This window comes from Haemorhous mexicanus, chromosome 18, assembly GCF_027477595.1.
Source record: "Haemorhous mexicanus isolate bHaeMex1 chromosome 18, bHaeMex1.pri, whole genome shotgun sequence".
NCBI classification, from domain to species: Eukaryota; Metazoa; Chordata; class Aves; order Passeriformes; family Fringillidae; genus Haemorhous; species Haemorhous mexicanus.
In genome coordinates, this window is record NC_082358.1 from 8,650,789 (window position 1) to 8,673,750 (window position 22,962).

The 22,962-nt window shown below is 59.8% G+C and overlaps 2 protein-coding genes across 3 annotated transcripts; both read right to left on the reverse strand.

The window, feature by feature from the left end:
* Nucleotides 1–4,237: 4,237 nt before the first annotated feature.
* HM13 (histocompatibility minor 13) lies at nucleotides 4,238–17,367 on the reverse strand. 2 transcript variants are annotated; one of them, XM_059862445.1, is made up of 12 exons: nucleotides 17,173–17,367; nucleotides 15,773–15,871; nucleotides 14,463–14,545; nucleotides 13,316–13,404; nucleotides 12,478–12,563; nucleotides 12,247–12,372; nucleotides 10,285–10,342; nucleotides 9,633–9,716; nucleotides 9,264–9,300; nucleotides 8,166–8,268; nucleotides 7,301–7,386; nucleotides 4,238–4,520 (listed from the first exon to the last, which is right to left on the reverse strand). In XM_059862445.1, the coding sequence occupies exons 1-12, from the start codon at nucleotides 17,350–17,352 to the stop codon at nucleotides 4,439–4,441; spliced, it is 1,113 nt and encodes a 370-aa protein (XP_059718428.1). In that variant the 5' UTR covers nucleotides 17,353–17,367; the 3' UTR covers nucleotides 4,238–4,438. The 2 variants fall into 2 exon arrangements, with proteins under 2 accessions (XP_059718428.1, XP_059718429.1); XM_059862446.1 differs by lacking the exon at nucleotides 4,238–4,520 and adding an exon at nucleotides 5,186–5,351.
* Nucleotides 17,368–19,832: 2,465 nt separating this feature from the next.
* On the reverse strand, nucleotides 19,833–22,782 carry REM1 (RRAD and GEM like GTPase 1). Its single transcript, XM_059862806.1, has 4 exons — nucleotides 22,315–22,782; nucleotides 22,094–22,176; nucleotides 20,882–21,086; nucleotides 19,833–20,697 (listed from the first exon to the last, which is right to left on the reverse strand). Exons 1-4 carry the CDS (start codon nucleotides 22,622–22,624, stop codon nucleotides 20,420–20,422), a joined length of 876 nt encoding a protein of 291 aa, XP_059718789.1. The 5' UTR covers nucleotides 22,625–22,782; the 3' UTR covers nucleotides 19,833–20,419.
* Nucleotides 22,783–22,962: the final 180 nt, after the last annotated feature.

Consider the following 22,962-nt stretch of genomic DNA (forward strand, 5'->3'; position numbering starts at 1 on the left):
GCTCGGTGGCGGCTGCCGGGGCGGGAGACGCCAGGTTCGGGTCCACACGAGGGACGGGCAGAGGGGTCGAGCGCTGGGTGCGTGGGCTGCGAGCACGGTCCTGCCGCCTGGGAAACCCCTGGAAGTCCCGCCACAGTGCCAGGCAGCCGGTCCCTGCCCCCAAGGGTTTCAGGTCCGGGCTGTAATTAGCGTTACTGCTAATTACCCCGCACCTGCGGGGAGGGCAGGCAGCGCCCGGGGAGGGCCCCCGAGCGAGACCCCGGCACACCCCGAGCAGCACGAAACGGTGTGGGAAGGGAGGGAGGCCGGTAAAGCTCAGCCTCCGACGCTCCCGGGTGTGTGCACAGACATTCATGCAAAGTGGGTGTGCTTGCACACACAGATGTGTGTGGGACATACCCAAATATGTGCACAGGAGCATTCACACGCATACACAAACCTGTGGAGACCAAACACAGCCACAAGTACCCGCACACAACAGAGGCACACACGGATGGACGCACATACAGGTACACACACACACGTGTACACACGTGCATGCTCATGCACACGTACACCCTGCCTTGCACACCAACACGCGTGCCCAAGTGCCAGCACAGCTCTCCCAGCCCTTTATGGGGTTGGGCTGGGGGGGGCAGACCCTGCCGCACGTCCCCAGGCATTCAGGGAGCTGAAGGCGTCCCCTCTTCTTCCTCTTTTGGGGAGGGCAGCAATCCTGGAGAGCATGCATGAATTCCAGCCCTGCCAGCTTGGCTGGGGGGAGCTGGATCCCCTGTCCCTCCCTCTGTCCCTCCTCCCTGTGTCCCCCAGCCTGGTGCGGTGGCGGTTCCCAGGGTGGGCACGGCGCTGGGGTCGCCCCCTCCATTCAGGACTCGGCGGAGGGCCCGGTGCTGCCCGGTTCCCACCGCGGCTCTCAAAGCTGCTAATTAGCCCCCATCTGGCGGCAGTGGCCGGGCCGCGGCGGGAGGCCGGGGACATTGTGCACAGGAATGTCTTTCAGGGCCGCCGGCCGGCCGCCGCCACCGCCAGCTGCGCCGCCAACAATGCCAGGACGAGCCGGACCCCGCGCCCCTGCCACCGGCCACCCCGAACGGCACGGGGACGTGGACGGATTTCGTGGCCGTGGTGGCCGTATCATGGCACACACGGCACAGCCGCCCTGGCACAGCCACTCCAACTGCCCCAGCCCACCGGACGCCCCGGAGAGCAGGACACCCTCACCCCATCCCTCTGCAAGCTGGGGTGCTGGGGATGGGGTGCGGGGCTCAGGGCTGCCAGTGTGGCACCGGGACGCTGCCTTGGCCACAGCTGGCCGCGGGGTCCTGGCCTGGCACGGCTAGCCGGCCGGCGCAGCAGCGTTGTCCAGCAGAACACAGAGCTTCATTTCCATCTCAATTCTGGGAACGGGGCTCACGGCGCGGTAACAGCAGCCTCGGCCATATGGTGCTGGCGGGGCTCAGCCCGGCCGGGGGGGCAGCCGGGGGGCGGCTGCTTTGCGCTGAGCAGGGGTTGCCCGGCAGCCGAGCACATCAAAGCCCCCGGCCGCCCCCGCCCCGCCGGGACCACACAGGGCACGGCCGAGCCAGGCCGTCGAGGGGGCTGCCTGTGCTGGTGTGATGGGGGAATGGGGTACAGCCGGCACCCCAGAAGCGGCAGCAGCCAGCCCCGCATGCCGGCACGCACAGCTGGAAGGCAGCACAGACACGGCAGGTCAGGCCGGGCCCCCACCAGTGACCAGGACTCCCAAACTGGCTGGGGTTGGGCTCCATCCAGATCCCCTCTCCCGGTGCCATCCGCAGGTCACCCCTGAGGCTGCACAGAGCTTCCAACCCCCCCCACCGTGTCCGCACGACACTGCTGAGCCAGGGTTGCAGATGTGCCGGGGCCGCCGGCACAGCTGGAGCGGGGCCGAGGCCTGAGAAAGCCCCTGCGCATTCCCCTCCCGCCTTCTCCCTTCCCGTTCCCAGCTTCCATCCGCTGCAGCCCAGACCAGCTGGAGCCAGGCAGCCCTTCCTGGGATTTATTCCAGCTTCCTGCCCCTCCTCGCCGGCCGACCGGGACTGGGGCTGCCTTGGGCTGCTTCCTCTCCCTCCTCACAGCCGCCGGCCGGGCGCCACTGTCAGTACCCATCATCACACAGGACCCCAGCTCTCACCACCACTCCATGGGACCCCAGAGCTCATCACCAGCACAGCAAAGCACCCCCCACCCTGCATGGTAGAGCATGAGGTACAACTGCAGCACCCATCACCCATCATCACCCAGCTGAAACCCTGCTGAGGTGGGGAGGCTCCACAGGGCTATAAAGACAAGCAGCCCCGGTGTGTCCCCCCTCACCCCAGGCACCAGCACTCCCAAAACACAAAATCACCCTCCCCTTGCCTGGTGTTTGCACCCTGTGCACTGCCAGCTCAGCTCATCCCACCCTACTGCAATTCCTGGAGGGAGCTTGGCACAAAGGGCGTGTGCCCATGAGCTCCCCTGGTCAACAGGCCATGAGGTGCTGTGGATGAGTGGGTGGGTGAGGATCATCTCAACCCCACATCTGCTGGCAGCAGAACAGGCAGCTTTGGCCCCTGTCCGAGCTGGGCGCAGTTAAGTGGACGGAGGTTTCCTGCTGGAGTCGGCACATCCCTGTTTCCGCAGCCCCCACCGAGCCGGAGGGACCCTGCGGGGAGGGGAAAGTGGCCCAGCAGTGGCGCAGACACAGTGGAGCCGTGTGGCCTCAGCCCTGCCGGACCGGACCGGAGGTGCCACAGGCCCAGGTGCAGCAGGCGAGGGAACCGAGGAGTGCTGAAGTGCCGACTCCACCAGTGGCTCCTTGCAGGGCCCAGCACACTTCCTTCCTCCTGGCCGGCCCCGGCTTATCGGCCAGGCAGGGTGAGGGGTGACCCCGCTCTCCCCTTCCCAGGCCTTCCGCTCCCTGCAGCCCTGGGAAAGCGCCTGGCCACGTTTCCACCACACCTACAGCCAGCAGGAGCTGCTCGGAGCTCTGCAGGGCAGGAGGGTGATGCTGGCACGGGAGGTACCCTATGCACCCCCAGCCTGCTCCTGCTCTCTTGGGGCCCCTGGAGGCTGCATGGCGATGCAGCTCCTACCACCCAAAGCCAGGGAGTACACAGTGCCAGCCTCATACCATGAGACACACCAGGCTGGGGAGTGGGGTCCTGACTCAGGGTAGGGTCCCGCACCCCACGGCAGAGCCGAAGTCCTTTTCCACGGAACACTGGAGGCTGGTGAAATCACATCTGGAGTCTAGACTCAGTGACTCGGTGGGCTGGGCCTGGCGGCCGTGCTGTACCCAGACCCTGCTGCACACTGTTTGCTTAGCTGGAGGTATTTAATTGGAATTAAAGTGGCCCCTCTTGTTTTTGCGGACAGGGCTGTTGGAAAAGGAGCTGTAAGTCATAGAAAACATCTGTAGGAGCCTGCGAAGGGTCATTAGATGGCAGAACGCGAGGCGCCACTTTTAGTGCTCGCAGCCGGCGCTGGGAATAATGGTTCAATACGGCTTTTGTGGAGGAGCTGCCAAGCCAGCAAACACTTTCTATTTATTCTGGCAGTGGGCATGGCCGAAGGGATGCAGGATCCTCCACATGTGGGCCTCCAGGAGGGGTAGGGAGGACACTGCCAGTGCTGCAGGACACAGGGCAGCTGGTCCCAGTGGAAGCCGTGGTGGATGCTGGAGCTGCCCCTGCCTGCAGCCCCTCCAGCCCCCATGCCTGCACCAGCATTCCCTGCCCATCCCAGCCCTAAAGGGTGCATGATTGTGCCTGGCTCCCTGCAAGGAAGGGGGACAATCCATACTGTCCTCACCCTGCTCCAGGGCTGGGTTTGAGGTTACTCACTTCTACCCCTCCCATTCCTGCTCCTCCAGGCCATGGGGCGCTAGCCTCAACTCACTGAGCACCCCAGCAGCTGAGGCAGAGCACATTCCCATGCTGTGGGGTTCCTGCATCCCAATCTCTGATCAGCCACCCTTCTCTGGGGCCAGATCCCAGCTCAAACCTACACAGCACTCAGTGACTCCGGCCCTAAATCTGGGTATTGCAGAGCAGGGGCCAGGCTGGGGGAAGGCCCAGTGCCAGAGAAGTGGGAGGGGGAAGGGGACGGTCACTTGGTCACTTGGAAACAGCCAGACAATAGCCACCAGCTCCAGTGGGAGAAGGCAGGTGAGCTGATGCCAATCCCAGTGCCGGCTGGGTGGCAGAGCAGGGGCAAGCCATACCAGCACTCCTTCCTTCAATATGGTTTAATATGAGAGAAAGCAAATGCACAATACAAAATTTAAAAACCGGCATACATCGATACCCCACCTGGGTGGCTGCTCCAACACACACAACACGATGCTCTTGCACAATTGTTTCGTCGTCTGTCACTTGCAAAGGGTCTTGAAGGGCCCCAGCCCAGCAGCACCGGGCATGGCCCACGGGCAAGGTCACTTCTCCTTCTTGGAGGCTTCTGTTGGCTCTTCTTTGGAAGCCCCTGCTGCCTCCTTGGGGGTTGAGCTCTCTTCGTAGCTGGGGACAAGAGGGACATGAGTAGGGCCAGCTGCTCCCTGGGGACAGAGCCCTGTGCCACGTGGGGACAGCCCAGCCTGTGGCCTCGGCTTCTGCCCTGCTGCTGTTGAGTACAAGGTGGGCTCCAGCCATCAGCACCCAGCCAGGAAGCCCCATGGGGCAGAGCCCAGGCAGGGAGATGAGGGATGTACTCCCCCCAGACATCTCCAAGGGTAGGGTGGACCCAGCCAGGGGCCAGGTCTGTGCCCAGGGATCTGTCCTTGCTCCCAAGAGCACTATTGGATATCCTGGATAGCACATGCTTTCCTTGGCTGAGCACTGGTGCCAGCGGGGCCAGTTAACACGGAAACTGCAGCAAGACCAACAGCAGTGTTCCCTCCCTGGCTGCAAACCCCCTCCAGTAGTGGCCCCAGGGCTTTGGCTAAAGAAATGGGAATGCTGCTCCAAGCAGAATGGACAAGGTCTGGGATGTCAAATCTTCTGGGATGTCAAATCTTCTTGCCTTTCCCAGTCTTCTCTCTCAGAATGGGACAGAAGCTGTCCCGCAGCAGTGCAGCAACAGCTCCAGCCTCTGCCCACAGAGTGAGGAGAGCTAGGAATAGGGAGAGCTTGGGCCAGGGAGAGCCAGGACCTGTCCCTACCTGGCCAGAGCGACAGACAAGGGGCCCCGGTGGCAGTGGCTACATGGCACTGGGGCTCTGCTGCCGGCGTCGGCGGGGACAGGACAGTTTCTGCTGCATGGAATCAGCCAGGCTGGCTGGCGAGCCAGACACCGTGGGGAAGTGGGTAAGTCTTGGTGTGTGAGGCAAGATTTCAGCAGAGGATTCATAGCTGCAGGAGAGAGAGGAAGCAGGAAGGGAAAGACAAGGACAGAAAGGAGGGGGGGAGAGAGAAAAAGCAGAAGAGTTTTGGAGTGAGAGCACCAAGAACACACCACCCTGTGCAGGAAGCCTGGCATCCCCCTTCACCTGCTTGCACCCACTGGCCTCTCCTTGCCTGCAGACTCCAGGACAGGGCTACAGCATGGAAAACTGAGCACTGAAACTCAGGGATGAGACAGCTCCCACTGGCACGAGCAGAGCCTATGGAGACCTATGGAGAGCAAGCCTGGGCCGTGGGGAGGTGGCAGTGGAGCAGCCCAGGGGCTGGGCAGGTGACAGAGAAACGCAGCAGACCCTGTCCTGACACTCGAGGACAGTGTGCCCACAGCAGATGTGGGGGGCAGGATGGGTTCCCATTGCTGAGAGAGGCAGAAGCCTCCTGCCTAGCCTAGGGAGGTTTGGCAAGGCTGAGAGCCATGGAGATGATCCCAATGTCACCAGCCTCTGCTCCACCAGCACCCCTTCCCTGGGCCTGCAGCACAGATCTGCTCATTCCCACCCTGCCTGCAGACCCTCACTGCTGTGAGACACCATGTGCAGGCAGAGACCACAGGAACTGACAGCTCCAGGGAGGATCAGGGCACACCAAAGCAGCTCAGCAGAGCAACCTACACCTGGTGGGATTCCTGCGGTGGGAGCCACTGCCCTCCAGGCACTGGTCCCTCCGAATCCCACTTCCTCTGCCTGCAACTGGAGCCACTTCAGGGGAGGTCTGGCCCCCTGGGGCCATCAAGTTTGCAACCCTCCAGCATCCTGCTCTTGCCCTGGCAACAGTTTGCTGCTGGAGCAGCTTGTCCTACTATTCTGGGAGGGCACTAGCCCCTGGCAGCCAGGCTCCCTGCGCTCCTTGCTGCCCAGTGGGCCCGGCCTCACAGCTCATCTCTCCCCAGTTTCCTGGCAGGAGCTGCTGCTGCTGCTGTCAGCTGATGAGTCACGGCACTGGGGAAAGCGGCTGCAGGATCCCAGGTGCACAGGAAGGACGATCCCAGGACACTCAGTGCCTGCAGCAGCGATTGTCAGAAGCAAACATCAAAGGAGGGGCAGGTGCGGCAGGGCTGGGGATGGCCCAGCTGAGAGCTGAGAGCCGCTGGGAACATGCATACCTGCATCTCCCAGGGGAGGGGAGGGGAGGGAGGAGGGAGGACAGCTGGCTTCCCGTTGCACCCAGTTTCCCTCTGAGGAGGCTGGGAGCTCAGGAACGCTCCCAGGCTGGGGCACTGGGGAGGCTGGAGGGTACATTGCCCTGCTTTAGGATGTTCCCTTCCCTCCTCTGCATCAACCATCATTACTGTGCTGAGCCACCACCAAGTCTCGAGCATGACAGAGAAACAGCTCTCAGGCAGGAGGCCAGGCTGCCCACTGACAGCCTGGACAGGCTCCAAGAGCAGCTGAGCACAACAGCCCAGTCCCCCCTCCTCTGTACCCACAGTCTCTGGGGCCAGGAGACTACTACAAACCAAGAGACTGTGCCCAAGTGGGGAGGTTGGGATGTGCTGAAACCAGCCTTGGCTGCTCTCACAGCCGGCTCTGGCTCCATTTCTCCCCACCCACAGGCTCTGGGACACAATGACCAAGTATCTCCACACCAGGTGTGCAGTCCCACCCTACCCTGCCTGCCAGCGCATGGGAAGAGTCTGTCACTGGGGCGTAAAGCAATACCAGGTGCTGCCTGCTGGTAGCACAGCACAGCTCCCACCCAGCTCCCGGGAGGCGGCTGGAGCCAGGCCCGGCATGTACAAACACAGGCCCGCTCTCTCCACCCACGCACGTGCTGGTGCACACCCAGAGCATGCCCAGATGAACCCGTCCCTCCAGCTGTGCCCAGGCGTGGGAACATCTGCACGCTTCATGGGCTCCAGCGCCGCCGGCAAAACAGCTCCATGGCCAGCTGAGGCTCACCTGAACATTTCGGTTACTTCTCCCTTTGCCAAGGCCACCAGAAGTGGGAATCCAATGCAGGCAGGGACCAGGTACAGCAGCGCAGGCTGTGGGGAAGGAAAACAACTGTTAAACCAAACCACAGATCACCCTGAGGGAGGAGTGCAAGGTGAGCTCATGGCCTTGTCCCCTCTTCACCCACGATCCTGCATCCCTTTGGCTACACGGGGAGTTAACACCCCAAAAAATAGCTTCAAGAGCCAAGTTAGAGCTGCAGCAGCATGAAGCTAGATTGGATATTAGGAGGAAATTCTTTCCTGTGAGGGTGGTGAGATCCTGGCACAAGCTGTCCAGAGAAGCCGTGGATGTTCAATCCCTGGAAGTGTTCAAGGTCAGGTTGGAACAGGGCATGGAGCAGACTGGTCTAGCGGTTGGTGCCTCTGCCTATGGCAGAGGAGTTGAAACAAGATGGTCTCTGAGGTCCCTTACCAAACCATTCTGGGATTCTGTGAAAATCCTTGCTGTGAGGTCCCAGTGGGCCACGAACACACTGAGAGCCCCTGTGCAGACTACAGCGTATGGGCTCCCAGAGCCCCCTGCAGCACAGCCAGTGGGTGCTCAGGGCAGCTTGGTTGAAGAGCCAAAAAACACAAGGTCCCTGGCTGAGGGGCTGCTGTTGGAAACAAGGAGCCTTGCCCCAAGCAGGCCTCTGCTCCAGCCGGGCACAGGAGTTTTGAGAAGGGAAAGGTACAGGCAAGCACTGGAAAATCAAAGCCAAAAGAAGAAATAAATCTACTTTTTCCTGGCAGGATGCAGGAACTTCGTGGCCAAGCTGGCCTGACCCACTTGGATGTGCATCCACAGGAGGCAGCAGGGTGGAGCTCACCTGGGCATGCTTGAAGATGTGCATGATGAATATGGTGAGGCCCAGCCCAAAGATGTAGGCCACAAAGCTGGTGTAGAAATACGTGTGCGTGTTCTTCTTCAGGCTGTAGGGAAAGGGAAGAGCTCAATGACCTCTGGTCTAGAATGCCAGCGGCCAAAATGGAATTGGCCTGGTACTCTCAGCCATCTCCCACCACAATGGAGTGTGCGGAGCAATACTCTGCCTGTGCAGCCCCTGGTGTTGTGGGAGCAGTGTGGGACTGAAGGCAGTAATACCCAGGTGACAGGCTGGAGAAGGGAAGAAGGCAAGTGATGCTGCTGCTGGATGACAACTGGGAAGGGAGGAATTAGGTCTAGGACCCAAGGAGAAGGTCCCATGGTCGTGGTGGAGCCTGTCTCTGGCTCTCAGCAGTTACTATTTTATCACAGGGCAGGCTGCAGGAACTGGGATTCCCAGCAGGTGCAGGCAGGATGTGGGTGGTAACACCTGGAAGAGCTGGCACAGACCAGAGGGTCTGTGCGAGAGCAGTGGGAGTGAGGCCACACCACCACAGTCACAGAGCACCCTGTTCCCCAGAGCCTTTCAGTGTGGGGCAACTGCTGCAGCCCAGCTGTAGGTGCAGCTTCCCTGTGTGGGAAGGAGCTGCTTCCTCCAACATCAGTGGCAACCTGGAGGCAGCCAGCACTGCCAGGCACCCATTTGCATCCATGCAAGCACTTCCCAGGTGCCAGCAGCCCCAGCTCTTTCCCACACTGTCACCGCTTCCTCTCACTGCCCTCCACTCCTTGGTTCCAGGGAGCTGGTGAGGCTCTGTGGGGCTGCTATGTGCTGCTGCCCTGAGCCCCATCCCTCTGCTGTCTGCCCCACCTATGCTTGAACTCAACCACTCGCCCCCAGTGCTCAGGATGTACCTACAGAGCCAGCCCCCTCTTCAAAGAGTTTTTCCTTACACCCCCTGGTGTGTCTCCACACCCAGCTCCAGAAGGGAGCTCACGACTGCACTCCTGCCTCCCCCTTCCCTTTTTTCCCTCTACAAAAGCAGCTCAAATATGCTGCAAGATCCAACCTGCCAGAGACCCTTCCCTGCCGCCTGCTCACCTGATATCAAACCGCAGCAGCAAGGCAATGAAGATCCCTGCAGGGAGAAGGAAGCAATGAGGGGCTGGAAGTGGTACAGGAGAGACAGCGAGGGGCCAGAGGAGCAGGGAAGGGACAGCGAGGGGCTGGAGGGGCAGGCCAGGCTGAGGGAGGCCGGGCAGGACCCGCGGTGCTGCCGTGCCGTGCTCGGGGTGACAGTGCCCTCTCGTGGCACGCGGCACCGGGACAGCACCCGGACCTGCGGGGACACTCCCAACCCACCGGGAGACCCGCGCGGGGCTGCGCCTGGCCAAGGGCAGAGCCAGGCACCTGCTCAGCTCTCCGCAGCCCCCTCAAAGGAGACCCCTGTCCTCCCTCTTCTGTCCTCACCCGGAATGACAATGTCTCCCAGTCCCAGCATGGCGAAATTGTCGGCGTCCAGCCCCTTCTCCAGCAGGTCCTGAGGGAAAACCACTGCGAGGAGCAGAGCGAGGCACAGTGAGGGGGAGTGTTCCCACTGAGCAGACCCCAGCCCCACTGGGCTTGGCAAACAGGGTCCAGAGCAGGGCAAGGGACCTGTCCCTGCCCTCAGCTCCCTCCTTCCCTGTAGCTTTCCTTGTTCTTTCTTGGACATTTCCAGGACAAGAAACCAAGGGGTCCAAGGACCCAAACTACTGCATGCTCCACAGCAGCACCAGTTCACCCCTCATGCTGTTTTGGGGCTCTGTGGGAGTTTTTTTGGTGTTTTTTTTTTTTTTTTTTTGTTTTTTGTTTTTTTTTAATTTGGTATGGACTGTTTCTACAAGCAGGTGGAATTGCACACTCCAAAGGTGCAGACTGACCCAGGCAGACCAGGGCACTGCAAACCATCCCTTTCCAGAGACCTGCCTTGGCTTGAGGCTGGCCAATGACAGGGAGGAGGGGTCACTAGCAGGAAATGTTCCTGCATGCATTCCAGCCTGAACCATCTCCAGAGGTGGAGGGTGCATGGGGCAGGGCTTGCAGGAAAAAGGACCCCAGCACACAGGGAAGATTTACTCACGTTTTATTGGGGCCTCAAATGATTTGGCAACTGTCACCATCACATTGGTGCCAAAGACCTAGAACAGAAGGAGACCAAGATGACCACAGCTGCACAGGTACACACACACAACGCTCAGCTACAGCCTCACCCCAGGGCCAGGAGCAGCTTCAGCGGCAGAAAATAGTCAATGACCTGCCAAAATGTGGATATGGGAGCTCTGCAAGCAAGCCCACTGTCTGGGGGAGGAGGCATACGGTGGCACTGGAGGAGGTGGCTGCTTCACAGCTGTCCTGCTTGCAGAGCAGCATGGGGACAGCACTCACATGGCAGAGCTGCTGCCCACCACCCAGCCCTGCATCTCCTCAACTGAGCTTTAATCAGTCAGCTCCATGTAAAGTCCAGTTGGAGGGCAGGAGCTTCCAGCAGAGCGTCCGAGCCTGGGAGCTTCCAGCAGGGACAGGGGCAAGTGTCAGATCAGCTGCAGTTTGCTCTGAGGTCATTTACTTGCATGGCCCTATCAGCTGTAAATACTGGCAGCATTTGGGGGTGGACTGTAAACACTGAGGGCAGCCACTCTGATCTCTGCACCTTGCCATCTCTAAGCTTCCAGTCCAGCAGGCACAAAAAACTGGTGCTGGTTAGCACTGGGTGAGCAAGATCCTGGAGCTTTGGATTAAAGGGAGATCTTAAAGCATCAGATTAACTCCCATAAAGTGCAGCAAGTTCTAAGCATTGCCATGGAGTGACAGGACTCAACACTGGGATCAGGGAAAAGCATCACATGCCTCACCAAGACTATGTGGGGGCAACAGCACCAATGCATTGAGATCTCCTTCCTCCTTGAAACCCTCCTGGGATCTCACTGTGATTGAATCCATGCCAAGATCCAAGTGACCAGCTCCTGCAAAGGGGCACAGTACCAGGGCCTCCACTTCAAGGCAGCCCTTCCCTAAGTCTCCAGCAATACTCTGATCCATGGGGAAGCCGAGGTGAGACACAGCCAGCAAGTGGAGAGCTGAGGGGTGCACTCACTGTCCCCAAAGCACTAGGAAGACACTTGCACACTAAGCAGGGCCTGGGGCACCAGGTGTGCTAAGGCAGAAGGCTGAGTCCCCTCCAGCTGAAAGCTGCACAGGAAGTGGCCCACAGGCTAAAAAACCACAGAGCCCAGACTGTTAACGAGCCTGGGAAACAGAGGCACCACCGGCCAAGTACAAAACAACCCACAGTAGCCAGGCATAAATATGGAGGGATTACACAGGCAGCTGCAGAGCTGCTGGACAGACCTCAATGTATACAAGGCTCTCAGACATTTGGAAACATGGTGATTCAGAAGGTGGAGGCAGCAGGAAGGACTGGGGAATATGGACATTACAAGGAGAAACATTCTCCCATGCATGGAGCAGAACACACAACCGCATTCCTGCCTTCCCTGCCCCCCCTTTCCTCTACAAAAGCAGCTCAAATGCACTGCAAGAAATAAGGAAAACCTCAAAATGAAGAAGTCAGGGTGCAGCACTGGCTGAGGAAAAGGGACTGGAGGCATTCCAGGGTCTGGTCCTCTGTGCAAGAGAACAGAAGGACACTAACGAAACCAGCAGATGACAGAGCCAAGGCACAGCTCACACAAGCAGGCTCAGTGTGCCCCAGAGCAGCCTCCAGCCCACCCAACAGCTGTCAGGCCTTGGGAAGACCACAGTGTGGAATAGAGGACCAGATATGACACACACTGAGTACCCCACAATAGCTCTGATGAGGTCTCTGCCAACCCTGGGTTCTTTGAGTGAGAGAAGAAAAGAAAACACACTTGATGAGCCACATTCTGCCACTGTGGATTCTGTCATCAACCCTGCCACACCCCTGGGCTGAGAAACCAAAAATTCTTACTTCAAGTGTACGTCCAGCCAGCATGGTGCCTCCAGAAAGGCAGAATGCCAGGCACACACTTCCACCCGTGGCCTGCAGAATGCTCCTGCTTACCCAGAACACATCATAGATGAAGAGGCCCCCAAGCAAGATGCAGCCAGTGCTGACGTTGTTCAGGTGCAGCAGCTCCACCCCGTTGAGGGAGAATGCCAGCCCGAAGAGATTGTTGGCAATCCAATGCTGAGAAGAAGAAAAAGAGATCTGTGTCCTGCTGTACATGGAACCCCCATCTTGCATGGAAATGAGTCAGTGTCTGATCCAGCCCAGTTCCCAGCTGTGCCTCACCTTTCTCAGCAGGTACCAGACCCCCACAACACTGCTCAAGGCCAGGCACACGAGATCCTTGGTGTCAAACTCATAATTCACTATTTCTGCAAGAAAACAGAGAAGTCAGATTTCAGGCAGGCTGGGCAGCTCCCCTTCCCATGCAGGGCTGAGATGAGTGATTCCACAGCTGGGAAGCCCAGAGCTCAGGGCTCACATCCCAAACAAGGGGACTGTACCCGTGGTACACACGTGAAAACTGCCTGGGAATGAGCAGTGGGCTCTGCAAAGCTCAGACCTTCTCCTTCAGCCAGACTCTGCACATGGACAGCATCCACGGTCCTGCTGTCAATAAGGAAATTGGATTCAGGCACTGCCTAAGGCAGGGAAAGACAAATTTCTCTCTCTTCCTGTGCCAGTTAACTCCCGGTGGTATCACCAGAAATACTCCCTTACCAGGAAAGCAGGATACTTATCAAAAGTATCTTCTGCCAGTGCAAAGATCTGGCCCAGAGGAGGCAGCACAAACCAGTCAGGCCTATGCTTTCCAAGGGGCTTAAATAAAGGCTGTGCATTTAATGACAGCCACAGCTCCATCCCCACAGCACTCTGGGAGGTGTTTCTGGGGTCTCCCTGCCAGGCAGAGGCAGCACAAAGGCAGCGTGCCAGCCCAGCTCTGCAGGGACACATGGGGCTCACAGTGGCTATGGAAGCCCAGTGGGGAGCAAGAGGCGAGTTTTTGAGAAGGTTCTTTCAATGGGCTGAGAGTAATATGACCAAAAAAGGAAAAAAAGATAAAAAGAAACAGTAAAGGCAGAAAGCATTCAGGCTCCCCTGAAACACTGGAAAGCCAACGTACCCTCCTTGCTCTCCCCGGAGCCCTGGGTGAAGAGGAGCTGGTACTGTTTGTTGGGGAAATTTGCAGGGAAGAATCTGTTCATCATGGGGCTGAAACGAGAGGTGTAGAGAAGGGCAGTTTGACAGAGACCCCACAAGATGTGCTGCCCAGCACCTCTGCGTTTAGGGGGCCCCACACCCCCTCCCAAGAGGGGTAATGCCATCTGCTCCATCAGGGACTGGCAGGAGCCACAGCAACTCATCCTGCACAGAGATCTGATCTGGCAACACGTGACAGACCCCCAAATACTCCAGGGCAAGAAAATAGAGCATCATCCACAAGAAAGGAGGACCCACCCCAGACCCCAGCAAATGCCCTATGCCCCTCAGCAACCCTCTGGGCACCCAGTAGTGGCTGGACCACCACTGACTGGCTCTGCTGCAGAGCCAGGAGCAGAGCAAAGCCCTTGCCCAGCACCAGTCTAGGGAAAGCATCTGGCCCCCAACACCACAGAGCTCACGAAACAGGAAACCAGTTCAGCTTTTTCAGTTACTGAAACGGCCTGAGCTTCCAACACTTTGTGCCACACAGGGCCATGAGAGGCCAGGGACATTACCATGAGCTCCAGCTGCCTGTGTCACCCATCCCAGTAAGGGTGCTGCTGAGCTCTCCCCTCGGCAGGGCAGCAAGGACTGTGACAAGAGGGGTTGAAGCTGGATATAAAGAAAAGGCTCTTCACCCAGAGGGTGGCTGGGCACTGTTACAGACTCCCCAGGGAAGTGGTCATGGCCCTGAGTCTGCCAGATTTCAAGAACTGTTTGAAAAACACTCTCAGGAACACAGAGGAGTTTTTGGAGTTGTCCTGTGGAGGGTCAGAAGTTGGACTCGATCCTTGTGGATCTCTTGCAACTCAGGATATTCTGATTCTGTGATTCTGAGCCAGAGAAGCTCCTTAGGGTGAGCTGGCCTCCTCCCAGTACTGGTGCACGGCTTCCCAGGACCCCCAGGGCTTTGGTTCCTACCACCAAGGGACAACACCCTAATAGGTTGGGCAAATACCCTAAAGACCTGCTCTGCTGCACGGCAGTGGTGCTCTAAAAATCTCCCAATAAAATGAACTGAAGCTTTAGGTAGCCCTGCCCCAGTCACACCCATCCTTGTGCTGTACCTGATAGTGTGGGACAAGGCCAGGATCCCCAGCACAAAGAAATACATGGAAAGCAGAAGATTGATGTACTCTTGAGAGAATATCTGCAAGACAAAACCACAGAGGGGTTAGTAACCACAGCATCCTCCCCATCCTCATGCTCCTGTTGGCAGCTGCTGTGTCAGTGCTCCAGGGAAATAAGAAGAATAGCTAGAATAACCCAAATTCCTGCATGCTGAGGGAGACTATGTTGGAAATAGCCATGTGCTCAAAGAACAAGCACAATGGGCCCGTGAGCTGTATTGCATCTGTGAGCTGCTCAGGTCAAAAAATAACTCCAGTGCTGCAGAAAGGAGGCCAGAGCTTCCCCTGCAGAGCAGGAAGAGAGGCACTGCTCCAAGGGGCTGCCCAAGCCCAGGGGAGCAGCAGCATCCCTGGCCCTAATTAAACAGGGCATTATTAAAACTCCTGCCCTCCAAGTCACACGCTCCCCTACTGAATCACACCCCTACAAACCAGTGTGGAAGGATCCTGGGGTCCTCTGTGCACTCCTGGAAGGGGGATACTGGAATAAGAGAACACATGGCACACAGCCATGACAGAGAAGGGATTGAACTGTACCATTCCCAACTCTGCACCTTAACCCTCACCTCCTGGCCAGCCAGGAGCACCCTGGCACCTTGCAGGGGTCCCAAAACAGCACAGCTTGGAAGCTGCTATGCCCACAACTCCACTATGTGCTGCAGCTCTCCAGACCCCTCTGGGAGCTCAGCCATGTGCCAGACCTGCATGGGCAGCCCAAGGTGCTTGAGGCCAAGAGATCTTCTCCATACCACCAAAAGCATGTGCTGCTGAGAGCTCTCATCCATTTCTCAGGTCATCTGACTCTGCCTGTGGGCTCTGAATGTCTAAAAGACTTCACCTGAGCACACAGGAGCTCCCCCAGGCCTACAGCCGAAATGGCTCCAGGAGCACAGCATGGAACACAACACATAGCCAGCAGCATTTGCCCCTCAGAGACCCTGGCACCCTCTGGCTCCAGCCTGTGCCCTGTCAGCTTGGCCCACGGAGGCAGGAAGAGCTCAGGGCTATTTGCTCCTCGGCAGCTCTCCAGAAACAACCTGTGCACAAACAGGCTCTGATTTCCCCAAGCTGTGACAATTCAGGCAAGAACTGACGTCCTCCTGCACGATGACACCGAAGAGCTCGATCTGTGCAGCCTTACACACCTTCTGTCCCAACACTAAGGGCCAAAATCAGAGTCACCCCATTATGGGAGCTCCTGCCAGGCACGAAGATGTCCTGCCCCAGCTCCAGTGCCCCTCACTTACTTTAAAGAAGAGGTAGAGGCCCAGGAGGGTGCAACTGGCAACAATGGGAAAGCGAGCAGCGTCTCGGCTGGTAATGGTCTCTGGCATCTCCGAGGAGTTCTGGGGAGAGAAGGACAGAACAGGAATGGATCAGCCCCTGCCCTGGCTTCACACCTGAGCAGGGGGTGAACAGACACAACATGCAAGGCTCCAGAGAATTTTGAGAGGGACAAAACGCCCACTGGCCCCTGCTACATCCAGAGGTGAGGCTGTGTCAGAGGCAGAGCCTGAGCTGGAAAACAGAAATCTTGCAGTTGTCCTTCCCAGGGCGGCCAAATTTTACTGCTTTTCTCCTCCTGGAGAAGGAAAATATCCTGTTCTGGCGTTGTTCCGTTCTCCCCTGCCCAGAGGGGAGCTGGGCTCCCTCACCACACACACCCAGCCAGCCCCATCTGTGCCACCATCTGTGATCACCCCGTGCACAAGGCGTCTCTCCAGCCACCTTCTCATCCCTCATCACCTTGCTCTTGGGACACTTCTCATGCTCAAAAGCCCCAGATTTATAAACCCCTTCCAAGACATCTTTGCACCACCTCAACCAGCCCCTTTCGAGCCATTTCCCATGGGAGACCTTCAGCTTTCAGAGGAGGCAGAGGGCTGCCTGGTTTCTGCCTGCTCCCTGCCGGCTCCAGGCCCAGCTGGCTGCTGCTCAGAGATCTAATCTCACTCAGGCAAACACCTGCGGCCAGCACAGATCGAGGGCACCTCAAAAGCCCTCATGCAGCTTATCCCGGGCATGGCAGTTGTCACGCTGTGCCCAAATTCCTGCTGCTCCCAACAGAGTGAGGGATGAGAACCCCCACCCTGAACTACGGCTGGGCTTTGCTCACAGCCCCCCACTGCCTGGGCTGCCAGACGCCCCCCAAGATCAGCTGAAACCCCTGATATGAGGCTTAAGGGCACACAAGGAGATTTTAAAAATAGTAATAGATCAGACTGTGTAAACCAGTCCTTTCTCCTGAGCTACAGCAGCCCAGCTGTTGGGATATAAGTTCCTGCTATGAAATGCAGAGAACGGCGGGAGGAATACCGGGACAGAACAGGGTGTGCAGGCAGGAGAGCACCCCCGGACCAGCCCCAGTGCCGCGGGGCACAGCCACACACGAGTCCCCCCAGCACAGCCCCTCTTGAGGAGGGACAAGGGACGGTTGTGTTTTGCAGCACTTGAATTTATCGGGGCGGTGAGGACGTGGCTGGAGAAGCCCCGGGGGAAGCCAACTCTCTCCCCGGGGTTCCCTGCGCCTCCAGGCCCAGGGCCGGGGCCATGCAGCTGCCGGTCCTCCCGTGAACGGGGCGCCCGGAGGGGACCCTTGGGGAGGGGCGAGGCCTATAGGCCCGGCTGCCCCGAGCCGCGGGGGTACCTTGCTCTTGGCGCAGCTGACGGAGCGCAGCGCCCCGAAGAAGATGGGCAGCAGCGCCATGAGGACGAGGCTGCCGTAGGCCAGCGCCATGCCCTCGGGGGTGGCGGGCGGGCGGGCGGGGGTCCCGGCCCCGGGCGCGGCCCCGGCGGCGCTGCCGTTGTGCGCCGCGGGCTCCTCCATGGCGGCTGCTCCCACCGCGGTCCGCACCGACACGTCCCCTTACCGAGCGGAAGTGCGTCACGCGTAGCGGCGCTGAAGCCAGCCCCGCCCCGGCGGCCCCGGTGCCCGGAGAAGGGCAGAGCCCCGCTCCGCCGCCCACGCTCGGCCCTGCCCTGCCCGGCCCTCGCTGTGTCAAGGGTAGGGATCGCACGAGGAGGGAAAGCCTCCCGGTTTGCCGCAGTCCCTCGGAGCACGAGCGGGGGAGGCGGCAGCTCCCGGTGCCATCGCCCCGAGCGGGTCCGGAGCTCCGGCGCTGCCCGGGGTTTTCCTGCCCTTCACCGTTTTCCAAGGACCTGCGCCCCTGTTCTTGGGGATGCCCCTGACTGCTCCCAGCCCAGCCGTGAGCAAACAGCCCTTCTGTAAAACGCCTCCCCACGCGCTGGACTGGGACCAGGCTCTGCTGGAAAATTGGCCGAAAAGTGTGTTTTCCTCACAAATACTCCGAGCCACTGGCAGCTCGGCTGTTGCGACCAAGCCTTCTCCTCCTCCTCCTCGCCAGGATGAAAGTCTGCTGAGGGGCAAAAATTGGTGAAGATTTATGCACAGTGAAATGGTAGTGCCTCCAGTTTATATCTGAGCCAGGGCGGGAGACGGGAGCACAGCAGGGATTAAAACACAAGTCTTTAAATTCTTTTAAATGTCTTTTAAATTTCATATTTTAAATAAAAGGGATCTATTTCAGGAGCGGGGTGATTCATAGTTCCGTGTTTCAGGCCGAGGGCAGATGGGAAAGCCTCCTGGGAGCCCCTCTCTGCGGGCTTGGCCTCTTGCCGGGATGCTGCCCTGTCCCTGCAGCCGCTGTTCCCAGAGCAGAGCGGGATGGGCAGCACAAGGCAGTGTGCCCACACACCCCCCCTGCATCCCAGCCTGGCACAGCACGGCTCCTGACTCCAGCACTGCCCCTTTCTGAATCCCAGCCCGGCTTGGGAATCCTCACAAAGGGCAGCGTCGCTGGACAGAGCGAGATGGGGGAGTCAGGGGCTGCTGTCCCACGGTGGTCCGCGGGGCTGATGGCACCAGGGAGACCTTGGGACAGGGGGAGACTGTGCTAGGGCAGGTGGCCACCCAGGGATGGATGGCATTGGGAGCGATGGCCACCCAGGGACAGATAGCACTGGAGCCAGGGGCCACCCAGAGGCTGATGGCACTGGGATAGCCCCGAGAGCACTCGCTGGAGCAGCTGGTACCGCCTAGACCGGGCACCACCTTCCCCAGGAGTGGGCCCAGATGGGAGCCACAGGCAGTCCCTGGCCCCCTGCCAGCACCTCCTCCTTCTACCCTCCCTCCTCCTTCCACACTCTCTCCGTTCCCAGCGCCTCACCGTGGCCCCCCTTGGCCTCTCCTCCCACTCCTCCCATCCTCCAGCACGGCCGCATTTTTCTGGGTTTGAGCTCATTCTTTCCACTCCCCTCTCTGCTGGCTGCCAACTTTCCATGCCGTGGCCCCCCTCCTCCGCCTCCTGCCACAGGGAAACACCAGCTGCAGCTGCGGGAGGGAGCGGCAGCATCCAGGAGCCCCTGTCCCTCGGGTGCAGCCCCCAGCCCCGACGTGGCTGACGCTGTGTGAACCACAGCATCGCCTCCAGCAGCGCCAGGAACGGGCGAGCCGGCAGCTCCAGGGCAGAGCAGCAGCAATGCTATGGGCTAAGCAGCACCGGGAAAAAAAAAAAATCTGAGCACCCACCTCCCCATTTCTGAGGGCAAAACTTGGGATTTTCACCTCTGGAGAGACTAGTTTCCCATAGGGACAGGGCACATCCCAGTGTCCCATCTGTGCCAGCCACAGCCAGTGGTTCCCCACGGTCTGACCACAGAGTGAGTGGAAACTCCCGACCCAAGTAGGAGGCACAGCTGATCCTCCCTGGCATCAGGCCCGGGATGCTGTGCAGGTTCCCCCACGGTATCCCAGCTGCTGGATAGCAGCACAGCCTAAAAACAACAGGCAAAGCCCACACGGCTCCAGCATCACCTCCCTGGGTGCCCAGGGTCATTCCCTGCTTGCTGCAGCCAAGCACGTCCCTTCCTGGCTGTGCCATTCTGCTCGGCTCCTGCTCCCTGCCCCTTCCTGGAGCCACCAAGCATCCAGCTCCCTGCCCAGGCTACGGCTCCCACGGTGCTCAGGGCTTTAAACCTGCAGCTCAGCAGAGCTCAGCCCTTCCCACAGGCTTTTCCAGAGGTGGGAAATGCAGGGGGCTTCACAGGGAACGATGCTGGACCAATGGGCGAAGAACAGGGACCTCCACCAAGGGTGGCCAAAGGAAGCCCTGGACAGAGGCTCTCCCTGCCCCAGGATACTCCAGCTAATGGAGGAGCCACCCAAGGCCTGGCCAGAGCAGGAAGCAGATCCTCAGCCCTGGCACAGGCAAGGAACAGAGCTTCAATCTGACCATGTGGCTCTGGGAATTGGCTCCCCAGGACAGGGACCCAGCAGAGAACAGCACCTCCCTGATGTGGTTTATTCTGCAGATCAAGGGTTTTCCCCATCACACCAGTACAGAGAGAGCACAGAAACACACTGCTGCCAGTGAGACATGGCACAGAGCCCTGGCACAGCAGGGTCAGGGTGCCAGGTGATGCCACTGGTGCTCCCCTGCCCCCTTTTCCCAGCCAGGCTCCAGGCTGTCCAGGGTGGACAATGCCACAGTGCCCTTGCCAGTCCCTGCTGCCCTGCAAAGGACAGCACTGCGAGTGGGACCTGCCACACTCCTGGTAGCCTTCAGCCCTGCTCTGGGGCACAGCCACCCCTCACCTCCAGCTCTGCAGGAGCAGCTGTGATCCAAAACCTCACCACTCCAAGTGCAGGTACCCATCCCATACTCCACTCCACGGACCTGATCCCACTTATCCCCTCTCCTGGAGGGGAGTGGCCGGATCCAGAGCACCTTCGCATCCCTCAGCACCAGTGAAAACGGCTCCACATGCTCAGCATCACTCCAGCCCCGTCTGAGCTCTTCACAGAGCCACTGGCCACACTGCTGGCAGAGAGCAGAGTCCCAGCCGGCGCGTGTGGAGGGACAGGAGCGTGGCTCTCAGAGCACAGACAGGTCATGGCAGGACTTGGATCGGACCTTGAGGCCCACTTTGCTGCTGTTCCTGGCCACCAGCCTGTCGAGGAAGTGCCGGGCTCTGCTGGCAAGGCTCTCCTTGTGCTTCTGGCTGGGCAGGGGGTGCCGGTGGGACTTTTTGCCCCCTTGGCGGAGGCGGATCTGCCGCACCACCCCCTCGAAGAGCTCATCCACGTTGTGCTGCAGAGCCGCCGACGTCTCAATGAACTTGCAGTCGAAGACAGCAGCACAGGCCTGGCCCTCTGCAAGGGAAGGGCAGGGAGAGGGCATGGCCCTGCTGGCACCTCAGGTGTTGTGGTACGGGCACTGCCGCATTCACAACAGCAGCTGCACGTCCAGGGACAAGGGGACAGATGCAGAGGAAACAGCTGGGCACGGAGCCCCCTCAGGGGTCTCCACCAGCCAGAGCCTTCACCCCCTACTCACCTTCCTCTGACACCTCCCGGCAGCGCACCAGGTCGGTTTTGTTCCCCACCAGGATGATGGGGATGTCCTCAGCCTGGCGTGCGCGGCGCAGGTGGATGCGCAGCTCCGAGGCGCTCTCGAAGCTGTCCCGGTCAGTGACAGAGTAAACGATGATGTAGGCATTCCCTATCTGCAGGCAGTGGCTACGGCGCTGGCTCTCCTCATCCTGTCACCATACAGGGAACAAGATGTCACCAATCTGGGGCCATGACCACTTCCAGGGGACAGCAGAGCACCCTGGCACTGATGGGACCTGTCAGTGCACCCCACTGGCCCCCACACTGTGGTGAACAGGTGTGTTACCCTAGTAATTAAATGAAGATTAAAAGCTCTTGATTTTGAGGGGAGTGTTTGGGAGTTTTCCTCTCTATCAACAACAGGCTGGAGCTGTGGGCTCAGCTTGGGGGAGGTAAGGCTGAATCCCCTGGGAATTCCCTGGGACTGTGTGGTGGGTGCTGCACCCTGCATGATTATGGCACTGCTGGTCAGTGTGGGAATAAGCCACAGTGGAAAAAAAGAAGCCATTGTCAGGGTGTCACAGTGCTGGGGCACCTCTGGGCAGTGTGTGCCAAACACAGCTCAGTCCATGTGGGTGCTGCACCCCTGTCCACAGCTTGGGCACTGACTCTGTTCCCACTCCCAGGTGGCACCTACAGGAATGCAGGGCCCTGGCAGGAAGGGAAGGAGGGAGGTGTTGTGAGGGAGGCAGTGACAGCAGCACTGGTATTTCTGCCCAGGAGATACCTCATGTTCTGGGCATGAGGAATGCCCTACTCCAGGCTCTTGGGAGCACTGTTCTGCCCGTTAAAGTGTTCTGGCTGGCGATACTGACTCATGGATTTACCCAGCTGGATCTTTCAGCCCCATTCCCAAACCACTTCCATGCATTTTGAAGTGGGTTATCATATAAGAGCCCACACTAGTGAGAACATAGGGGGCAACCTCCCATGCCCCAGGAGGGTGGGCACAGAGCTGTGCAGAGATATGACCCCAGCCTGTCTTGCCCAGTGTGTATCCTGTGCTCCAAGGTGGTGAGCCCCAGAAATGGGCAGAGGGGGCCCAGGTTGCCCTTCAAAGCGCTCAGAGACCCCAAGACTGCACTTGTGCCCATACAATGTCCCCCGGGCACATCCTGGCTCGCCCAGCTCTCTCCAACACCCAGCCCCACCATACCCGCTGCTCTGACTCCCAGGTGTCCAGCACCAGCAGCGTGGTCTCCTCGCCATCCACGGTCAGCCTGCGCTCGTACGCGACCCCTGCGGGACACCGGGAGGGAGAGCTCGGTCAGTGCCGCGCTTTCCAGCAGGGTCCCGGGCTCCTCTCCGCCTCCCATCATGGGGCCACGGGATGCCCCGCAGGTGACCCTGCAGTAGATCCCCCCATCAGACACCCACCTCCGTGCTGGTCCAGCGGGTCCCTTTCCTGGACGCCGGCGAAGAGGTTGACCAGGCTGGTCTTCCCCACGCCGGGGTCACCCAGCAGCACCACTCGGTACCGGGGCTCCCTGAGCCTTGGGGACCCCGAGGAGTCAGGGCACCAGCTGCTGCGGGGGGCCCTGCCGCCCGGCTCGGAGGCGGTGTGGCCGAGCTGGGGGTGAAAGGGCTCACTCCGCGAAGCGGCCCCAGAGCCACCCGGCCGCGGGAGCGGGGTGCTGGCCCTCCGCCGCAGCGGGCTCCTGCATCCGGGCTGCGTGTTCAGGGTCATCACCAGCACCGAGGGCAGGGGGGGTCGAAGGGTGGGCGGGGGAGGGGGTGTCGCCCCGAAGGGCACTCGCACCCGGCAGCCCCCGACCGCGCCGCTGCCGCTCCTGGAGCCGCTCCCGCTCCGAGCCGATGGCAACACGGGCACAACTTTCCCGGGACACCCGCACCGCCGTCCGCTCCGGGCTTTAAGCCCCGGGAGGTGGAGCCCCTCGCCGCTCCGATCCCTCCCCCGCCGAACACACCCCCTCCCGCGCTGGCCTCGGTCCGGCCCAGCCGCCCTGTCCCGGTCCCCGAGGTCCCCTCGGGGCTTGCGGTGCCGAGGAACGGCGAATTCCCCCG